Here is a 10,473-nt window from a genome sequence, read left to right on the forward strand (position 1 = left end):
TTAGAGACACATTCACAAAGCTGGAACTGGAAAAGACTTTAATACTCTCAGCAGCAAATGTGACCCAGAGGAGGAATTTGTACTGGATGTTGATGTAAAGGTTGTGCGCAGTGTGTGACCACTGTGAGAACGTCTTACATTAATATGTCTCACTCATAATTGGTTGTTACCCAGTAACAGAGAGGGAGAATAAATTATTTTGTGGTACTTGCTAAGGCACCATTAGTGTATTTTTTGCCTGGTGGATGCTAAAACAGGCATCCAACCAACTTTGTTCATTATTATTATTATTATTATTATTATTTTCAACAGGGCATGGCCAAATTAATATTGCACTTAACTTAAATTGCTCCCAGTTTTAAGAGCTCCCAAAATCACACATCAGACTTGCTGCCATACGGAGGTGAATTGTGGATAAGATATATTTAAATTTGGCCATATTTGTGCTGAACTCAGACCTGTATTCACCTTTTCTGGGACTTTGCATGGATCAAAAGCATTTTTGGATGTTTTTCTTGATATCCTTTTATGGGTGTTTTTCCATTCACCGCCATTGTTTCCTCCTGCTGATGGTCACAAATATGGCAGCTGCGCGGAAAAAGTGACATCACTGAAACAGGTCAATTGCTGGTCAATTGCTGTGTCCCAAATTACGCTCTCTCTCTCTCTCTCTCTCTCTCTCTCTCTCTCTCTCTCTCTCTCTCTCTCTCTCTCTCTCTATAAAATTCAAAATAATACAATTCGTCAAGCGTCCCCTAGTGGAATTATTATTTTTGTATTATTTTATTTTTTTACTCAAACAGATCAAAACAGGCCTTACAAATATAGTGTGTCATGACAAAGAAATATATATATATATATATATATATATATATATATATATATATATATATATATATATATATATATATATATATATATATACGTTTTGAAGACTCAAATTCCATTCTTTCAACCAGCAGACGGCAGTAATCCTGTTTGAACACATGTAGTCCCCCACTGAACTGAAAGAGAATGAGAAAGAGGTCGTGCCTGATTGGCTGATATGTAGTGTGGTGGGCGGGCCCAGACGGTCTGACAGATGATTGACAGCAGCGCATCGTCTTACTATTGTGTACATAAACTTTGATCAGTGTGTGTCAGTGTAATGACTGCTGTGATCAAACTCCTCTCCCCCTGGAGATTTGACCGACTAGCTCGGTAAGAGCTTCATTACAAATTTAATGCATTAATCTGATAGGATATTTTGATCAGTTTTAGACTTAAGATGTATAATAGCTCATGCTGTATGTGTTATTGTTATTGGGTTAAACACATAATTGCATGCAGAATGTTGTGGCTTGTCATAGAAATACTCCTGTACTGTTGCATTATAGATATGATAAAACTAGTGTTTTGAGTGAATCGACCTTTACCCTACATCATGATGTCAGATCTCACTGACACACACACACACACACACACACACTCACACTAATGAATGTTATTGTGATATTCAGACATGTTAATATATGCATGATTTATCTTTAGAGCGTCAAAGTCTGCATTGATCCCGTGTGTTCAGCTGCACAGCACCGGTGCATTAATGGGAGCATCAGTAGAAGATTTCAACAGAGCCAAGGATCAGCTTGGCACCTTGAAGAAGGACCCTGGAAATCAGGTCAAACTCAAGATCTATGCACTCTTCAAACAGGTGAGAGACTAATCAATAACTGATATATCATATATATATATATATATATATATATATATATATATATATATATATATATATATCTCTTTGTCCTTGTCAATATATTTTGATAGGCACATGCTCATTACTTAATATACATTTTCATCATAAACACTTACTGTAAAGTATATTGACTGCAGGCACAGTCTTGTTCAAGGACACAATTACATTAATGCATTCAGTGACTTACAGTGCATTCAAGGTATACATTTGATCAGTGTGTGTGTTTTCTGGGAACCTGACCCTTGACCTTGGTGTTGCTGGTGCCATGTTGTAATACAGTTTTCTTGGTAACTCTCAGGTTCCTGCTTCACCTCTACATTAGATTGAATGCTACAGGTCATGATGCAAAGTTGGGAAGCAGATGAAAACTTGCAGATATTAAGAAGAGTAAAAAGTTAAATTATATAACCTTATTTATACAGGGCTAAATTGAAATATTCTCATAGTGTCAGGAATTTAACTGATTAAGTACAGTTATCTCTTGGAATTTCTGTAGGCAAACCAAGCCAGTTACTTTTTCATACAATCAAAGATTATTTTAGACCGAAGGAATCTGATAGCTTGATCCATAAAAGTTATGAAAATGTACCATAATTCTTTCAAAATACCCATAGTTTAACAGTGGTATTTAACAGTGGCATTTGTAATAAGGCCATGTAACCACACATTTAACCATGCACGCATTCTCCTCACTACATAATTACTCCTGTAAAACAAACTATGGCCTTTTTTTTATTAAAATAAATACAATTAGAAAATATACATACAAAACATAAAAATACTGAAACAGCCATACAATAGTGGAAACTGCCAAAAACTAATTATATTATATCACTCCCCTAATTGTTATAGCATATGTAATAATCATATATTAATAATTATTATGAATGAACCACATTTCTGCCAAAAATAAATAAATGTCAGTGTGGTTTATAATGACGGGCAGTAAAATGGTTTTATGTTTTTAAACTACTTTAATCACTGGGATATTTGGGTTTTTTGTAAGGGTATTGTGACATAATTCTGCGCCAAATTCAAACATATTCTGCAACCAGTGCTCCTCGCAGCGCTGTTTATAATGATCTCCGCTTCGCAGTTGAGAATGCTCTGTGAGTTATCGCAACTGCTCTGTGTTCGCCTCGTACCTCTCTATCCATTGAGCCGTGCTGATTATTGGACCTGGTAGCGCTGTTTTATTGCGCTTTTGCACCATTTATCATTTTATTTTTCTCATATGCAACATAAAACGGCAGTGCATAAACAAAAAGAGTGTGCCAACTTTGTAGTCGCACCAGTACGACCTCTCACAAAATTTAGTCGCACCGGCATGAAAAATTGTCGAAAAATTTGACCATTTAGTCGCAGCCTGGAGCCCTGCCTTTTCCTTTTTTTATTTTTTACACTTTTTCTCTCTGAAACCCCTGTCATAAACCATTCGATTTTTATCCATCGTCCATGTTGTCACATTTGAATAAACCCATAACGTTTAGAAGAGGTGCACTATTACCTTTCATAAGCAATCTGATTAATATTTCTGGCCTACTGTTGAACAAAAATCCCATAGTCTTACATTGTAAGGGAGCACAATATCATAGAGACTTGAGGGTGGGTTCTTTTGACTTGGGCGAGTAAACAACAACCCTGTTCACCCTTGCAGTATGGCAACAAGATTTGCATGGGCAAGCACCATTTACATTTGCTTCTGAAAATGTAAAAGTCAAGTTTTTCTGTCTATTATCAGGCCACTCAGGGTCCCTGCAACACCCCTAAACCGGGCATGCTTGACTTTGTGAACAAAGCGAAATGGGATGCCTGGAAGAGTCTGGGGTCTGCGTCACAGGTGAGAGGAAACAACAAACAGAAATTTTCTCATGTAATTTGTGCTCAAAGTCATCCTATTCTTATAGTATTTTGTTTGTCAGCACAGAGTAAATATAAAGAAAATACACACTCTCCATCTATAAGTCAGAATTTAGCAAGCTGCTGGCGAGCTATTTGAGGTTCAGTCTTTTTTTTTTTTTTTTTCTAATTTGGAATGCCCAATTCCCAATGTGCTGTTAAGTCCTCGTGGTCACGTAGTGATTCGCCTCAATCCGAGTGGCGGAGGACGAATCCCAGTTGCCTCCGCGTCTGAGACTGCCAACCCGCACATCTTATCACGTGGCTTGTTGAGTGCGTTGCCACGGAGACATAGCGCATGTGGAGGCTTCACGCCATCTACCGCGGCATCCACGCTCAACTCACCACGCGCCCCACCGAGAACGAACCACATTATAGCGACCACGAGGAGGTTACCCCGTGTGACTCTACCCTCTCTAGCAACCGGGCCAATTTGGTTGCTTAGGAAGCCTGGCTGGAGTTACTCAGCACACCCTGGGATTCTAACTAGCGAACTAGCAAACTCTAGGGGTAGTAGCCAGCATATTTTACCACTGAGCTACCCAGGCCCCCCGAGGTTCTGTCTTAAAATTAGCCAGTATCAGTCAGGTTGAGTCAGGTTGGCATGTGTTTTGTGTCTCATTGTAACTCTGTTAGGAAGGGGCCAGACAGCAGTATGTGGAGCTCATCTCATCTCTGGTGGGAGCTGAAGCCCCTACAGTGGCACCACAGACTTCTGGAGTCACAAAGAGCTTCCAGACCCTGCTGGTCAGCACAGAGGACAACATCACCACCATCCGCCTCAACAGACCTGAGAAAAAAAATGCCATCACTGTGGAGGTGAAGTGTCAATTCATTCAATGTAGATGGACATTTATCAATTAAATCTCACTGCTTTATTAAAGTTCTTATACTGTCATCTTAACATTGGGTAAAGATCATCTTTTTTCATTTGTTATACTTCATTCAGCTCAATCAAATATATAAAAAATAACATGTAAAAATAAATAAATAACACAATTACTCATGTCCCTGGACTGTAATAAGGAATATTACTTATATCTGAGCAATTCAAGCTTGAAGTACCACCTGTTTTCAGCAGGGGGCAGTAAGCAAAACTCCAGCTGTAAAGGCAACAGACACACGTTGTGGAATACACGCTCAAACACATTAAATTAAGCCATATGTAAGTGCATATTTCTGATTATTTGCTACTGTTGCGATCGTAGCGTTCAGTCCGATTTGTGAACTAGTTAGATCTGTTCATTGCAAAGAAGAGTTTGGAAAAGCAGACATCACCAGTACTAGGATCATATTACTCCCAGTTATCGGCTCATTTTGAGTCGGAGTGTCTGGCACGTCCGAGAGACAGGTTAAGATAGAATAACATGTACATCAGTGTTGAGTTTGCGTAACTGTTTCAAATTATTCAGTCCGAATTGTTGAACTGGTTCAACTTGTTCACTGAAAAGAACCGGTTCAAATGAATGATTCTTTCGAAGAACTGGACATCACTACTAAGGCTTGCTTGACACTAGCGACAATGCAAGATGAGAACACGTTCTTGCACTCAAACAGCTGGACGGAATGCTATTCCGAATGCAGGGATCTTGAGACGTGTTTTTCAAAGTTTCAAACTACGTTTAACTTGACACATCGACCTAAAAACACTGTGTTAATGCCGCGACACGACCAAAGTGAGACACTCCAGAAGTGTCCGTCTGGTGCATGTGTACATTGACGTGTCCTTAGAAAAGCCCTTATAATAAATCTATCTCAGACATATTAAAGAGTTCAATTAATAGGCTTATGTTCAATAATATGGAAATAAACAATATATCGCCTTCTAAAGACACTATTTGTATTGTCTTAACAATGCTTTACTCGTCTGCCACAATAATGTAATGCATTTTCATTATATGGTTTATTATTAGGGTTCAAGCCCCAAAGGGTCGAAAGACCCCAATGTTTTCATTAGTTTTCTTATTCGGGGCTTGACTCCTATTGTGTTGCGTTAGTTTTGTTATTATTATTCTTCTTCCGCTCTTGAGTCTATGGCAGCCCTTAGAACAGCTTGTGGGAAAATTATGAAATTTGGCAGATAGAGGACAGTCTGATCTGTTACCACAGCAAATTTGGCGTCTCTACCTCAAACCCTCTAGAGCCACCAACTGCCCAAATTTGCACTCACGTTTATGTTAATAACTTTTGAATCGTGAGTCCTAGAAACAAAACTGTTTTCCTCTGATTCCTCAGCTCAAGTCGATTCTATTGCACCCGATGACGTCATTTTCCTTCATGAAAATTTTTCGCCATTTTTTCGAACTCCTCCTAGACTGTTTGACCGATTTGCACGAAAATTGGCCTGCATCATCTAGAGGCACTCACGACAAAAAGTTATTCACAAAATTTTGATAAACTATACCGTTTCCGAATGGCGCTTCAACGAATTCGACAAAGAATGCACAAAATTGAACTTGAGGCTGTATCTCCACAGTGCTTTGAGGGATTGGGTCGAAACTTGGTACGTGTTATCACCATTAGGCCCTGAGGTTACCTGCAGCGTTTTGGCGCACTGCCCCCTACTGGTCAGGAGATAGAAAAATGGCTATTTTGGCATATAACTCTTGAACCGTTTCCTGCATGATAACCATCATGCCCAGATACTACCTGAGCAGTTTCAGAGCAGTGCCACATACTGGAAAAAAATTCTAAGAACTAGCTATTTTTTGTTAATTTTAAAACAAATCAGTTTTTTATTTAATGATTGAAAGTTTACTTTTTCTAACTCCTCATACACTGTTCATCGGACCCTAACCAAAAACATGTCACAAAGCTTCTTTTGCTGCTCATGGTGCCAATAATTGTCTTGACCCTGGTATCGCTGCTTGCAGCTATATTTTCAATTAGTGTTATTTGAGTGCCTTTCTCAGCAAGTTTGTCGCTTTGGATAAATGCATCTGCCAAATGAATAAATGTAAATGCAAATATTTATATATGTGATTACCGGTATTTCGATTTCAAGTACCATGGTACAGCAACAGTTCTTCTTTGTAAGGGCTCTTAGAACAACTTTTTCATTAAATAAAAATTAAATATTAAATCAGTATCGTTTTATTTTTTATTCATATAATATTTAATTTTTTATTATTATAGTAAATCATGATATCTTAATGTAGAAAATGTTGACACAGACATCTATTTTGTCTCTTGAGGGTGTCCTAATTTTCTAATATTTGTTATATTATAAGAAATTATGTTGTTTTTGCATCCTGTAGATGTACAATGAGTTGATTGAAGCTTTGGATCTATCTGGAAAAGATGATTCTGTCATTACAGTGATGACAGGTGATATAGTCTGATTTACCATTTAAAATACCACCGCATTATGACATTTAGTCTTTCTTCCTCTATAAATCAAAGTCTTTAATCTGTGCTTGCCTTGTTTTAATGTCTTTAAAGGCAATGGAGATTACTACTGCAGTGGCAATGACCTGAACAACTTCACTAAGATCCCTGAGGGTGGTGTAGAGAAAATGGCTAAAGAATCTGGGGAGTTACTCAAGTAAAGTGTTTTTTACTCGATTTTAAACCACTTTATACTCTGAGATGATGAGCTGTCTGTATATAATGTCCCCTTTAATTGTTGTTCTTCCTGAGCAAAACATAATTCCATTGAGCAGAACTTTCAGCACATGAGCAGAAACAATTGATTACAAATTATGTATTATTTATATGCACATTTTTATATAAAAATGAAAAACATGTTATTAAATGTTTAACTAATATTCAAAACATGTAATTAATTAATAAAAAAAAAATAATGTGATGCAGCACATGTGTGGGACTATTGTCTATATGATGTGTTATGAAAAATGTGTGCCTGCATTTTGTTAGGAGGTACGTGAAGGCGTACATTGACTTCCCCAAACCTCTGATTGCTGTTATAAACGGGCCGGCAGTGGGTGTGTCAGTTACCCTGTTAGGACTTTTTGATGTTGTTTATGCCACTGAGAGGGTGAGCTGCTTTTTTACTTCATATTTTGCATTTGGGGATCAATGAAGTCTGTCTGTATTGGGACTTTCTTAAAGGGATAGTTCACCCAAAAATTCTCTCATCATTTACTTGCCCTCATGCCATCCAAGATGTGTATGACTTTCCTTCTTCTGCTGAACACAAACAAAGATTTTTAGAAGAATGTCTCAGCTCTGTAAGTCCATACAATGAAAGTGAATAGTGACCAGAACTTTGAAGCTACAAAAAACACAGCATAAAAGCAATCCATATGACTCCAGTGGTTTAATCCATATCTTGTGAAGCAATGTAATCAGTTTTGGACCCCATTCACAGAGCTGAGATATTCTTCTAAAAATATTTGTTTGTGTTCTGCAGAAGAAAGCAAGTCACACACATCTGGAATCAATTTGTTTGTCTTTAGGCGACGTTTCACACACCTTTCAGTCAGTTGGGTCAGAGTCCAGAGGGCTGCTCCTCATATGTTTTCCCTAAAATCATGGGTGCAGCAAAGGTATGCACATACACACAACCAAACTTTTGAGATTAAAAGTGCACTCAGTAATTTTTTCCTCAATAAAAAGGTTTTACTCTTAAATAAATTTATTGTTTTTTAGACATATGCATAAAATCATGAGCACTCACATGAGATGAAGACTCCAGTCATATCAGTAACCTTATAAAAGCTGTTTTATTCTACACGGAGAGGGTCCCTTCATGGGGGCTGCCATGTTAGAATCACATGACCAGCCGAATGCTACTCGCTTAATTTCGTCCTGCTATTGGATTCTTTCACTCATGGATTAAATTAATCACGGCTGACAGTGAACAGTGAATTTCTACAATGACATCAGTAACTGAAAACTATTGTGTTTGAATGATGCAGCATCCATGCCCCTAGGTGTCAGTGTAAGTCCAAGACGGCATACATAAAAAATGTACTGAGTGCAACTTTAATCAGGTTAAATACAAAACAAATCATAAGATAAATCACAATTAATTATTTTAATCTACTGAAAGTTCTTATTTTTTTTAGATATGAATTAAGACATATTTAATCACTTCATGTACATACAATAACAAAATGAAACTTAATTTAATACAGTGTGTGTTGTTTACACCCGTGTTGTTCTGAAAAACTCTCGCGAGATTTGCATTTGTTGCTACCGCGGTTGGTGTATTAGAAGGGTTAGAATCAACGGTGTAATTACATGCACAATTACATGGTACTTACATCTGGTACAAAATGTAAGTACAGTCAGTGTAACAACACATATGCACATAATAGGTACATTGTATCAAATACTTATTGTTTTGAAAAAATAAGTATAGTAGTTAAAGACACCTACTATAAAGGGGGACCCATGTTGGTGTGTTATTTGCCTCTCTCTTTTGTGTCCAGGCCAGTGAGATGTTGTTGTTTAATAAGAAGCTGACAGCCACACAGGCCTGTGAACTGGGGCTGGTGACTGAGGTCTTTCCTGAAAACACATTTCAGTCTGAGGTGTGGACCAGACTGAAGGCATACGCCAAACTGCCCAGAAACGTAAGTGCTCTGACCGTTTGAATCGTACATTATGTTTGAAAAAGGAAGCTACATTATGGTCATTCTCAAGCAGTAAAATGTTTAAGAGTGTTGACTTAAAGTAAAATAATCTTGTAAATGAGTAAATGATGACAGAGTTTTCATTTTTGGGTGAACTATCCCTTTAACTGTGGTAATTGCATTGTTTTTGTGGTCATGGTCTTCCTCTCGTACCCCTTCAGTCTCTGGCCCTGTCGAAGCAGCTGATCCGCGGGGTGGAGAAAGAGAAACTTCACGCTGTTAACGAGGCAGAGGTGGAGAGACTGGTGGAGCGCTGGCTCTCAGAGGAGTGTATGCAGGCCATCATGAGCTTCTTCCAGGACAAGTCCAAACTGTGAGGAGAAGACAGGAAGTTCTCCTCTTTAGTGTCTTCAGAAAATCAGAGCAACATTCTGCCTTCTTTGAACACAGTGTCTTTTTTATTAACATGGAACCACTCTAGTTTGCAATAGTTTTTCATACTACACATACTGTATCAGTTTTTAAGATAGAGTCCCCATATCATTAAGGTAATCTATACAGTCCATGATTGTATAGAAGTTTTGGATTATGCATGTAATGTACACATCATAAAAGGACATTTAATTTAGCTATCATGTTATATGTTTGTTTTATGAAAGACCATATAACATATTTTAAAAGAAAGATAAACGGTCTGTTCCATGTACAAGATGTGCTCTCAGTAGGTTGTAAAACTCAGTGCCTTATTAATATAACATACTTGGCAGTAATTACGCTACTGTATTTTTCACGAGGGCCAAAATATCAGATGTATCAATACATTAGTTACTTTGTATAGTTCTGTGACATAGTTTTTTCCCTGAATACAGTTTTAGTAGCTACTTAAAACTTACCTGGATGTGTTTCTGTTTCATATCATTTGACATAAATTTAAAATTTAACAGGTAGCCAATGTAATGATGATAAAATGGGGCTAATATGATCATATTTCTTGGTTCTAGCAAGCACTCTGGCAGCTGTATTTTGAACTAGTTGAAGTTTATTTATTGAACTTGCTGGACATCCTCCCAGTAATGCATTACAGTAATGTAGTCTTGAGGTCATTAAGGCATGAATTAGTTTTTCGGCATCAGCAACAGAAAGCATGTGTCGTAACAGCAATATTTATGAGGTGGAAGAATGCTGTTCTACAAACAATGTAAATTTGATTTTCAAAGGACAGATTGTTATCAAATATAACACCCAAGTTCTTCGCTGTAGAAGACGACATAACAGTACATCCATCGATAGTCAAATAAT

At 37.5% G+C, this 10,473-nt stretch overlaps 1 protein-coding gene across 1 annotated transcript; it reads left to right on the forward strand.

Annotated features, from left to right (window-relative positions):
• Positions 1 to 1,064: 1,064 nt before the first annotated feature.
• On the forward strand, positions 1,065 to 10,066 carry LOC127431976 (enoyl-CoA delta isomerase 2-like). Its single transcript, XM_051682680.1, has 10 exons — positions 1,065 to 1,200; positions 1,531 to 1,693; positions 3,477 to 3,575; positions 4,271 to 4,453; positions 6,892 to 6,961; positions 7,076 to 7,178; positions 7,511 to 7,631; positions 8,053 to 8,142; positions 9,031 to 9,174; positions 9,396 to 10,066. The coding sequence occupies exons 1-10, from the start codon at positions 1,148 to 1,150 to the stop codon at positions 9,549 to 9,551; spliced, it is 1,182 nt and encodes a 393-aa protein (XP_051538640.1). The 5' UTR covers positions 1,065 to 1,147; the 3' UTR covers positions 9,552 to 10,066.
• The last annotated feature ends 407 nt before the right edge of the window (positions 10,067 to 10,473 follow it).

Source organism: Myxocyprinus asiaticus, chromosome 41, assembly GCF_019703515.2.
Source record: "Myxocyprinus asiaticus isolate MX2 ecotype Aquarium Trade chromosome 41, UBuf_Myxa_2, whole genome shotgun sequence".
NCBI lineage: Eukaryota > Metazoa > Chordata > Actinopteri > Cypriniformes > Catostomidae > Myxocyprinus > Myxocyprinus asiaticus.

Coding starts and splice junctions, on each gene's coding strand:
- LOC127431976 (XM_051682680.1), top strand. CDS start 1,148: ATGACTGCTGTGATCAAACTCCTCTCCCCCTGGAGATTTGACCGACTA. Junction 7,179..7,510: donor GAATCTGGGGAGTTACTCAA/GTAAAGTGTTTT, acceptor GCATTTTGTTAG/GAGGTACGTGAAGGCGTACA. Junction 9,175..9,395: donor ACGCCAAACTGCCCAGAAAC/GTAAGTGCTCTG, acceptor GTACCCCTTCAG/TCTCTGGCCCTGTCGAAGCA.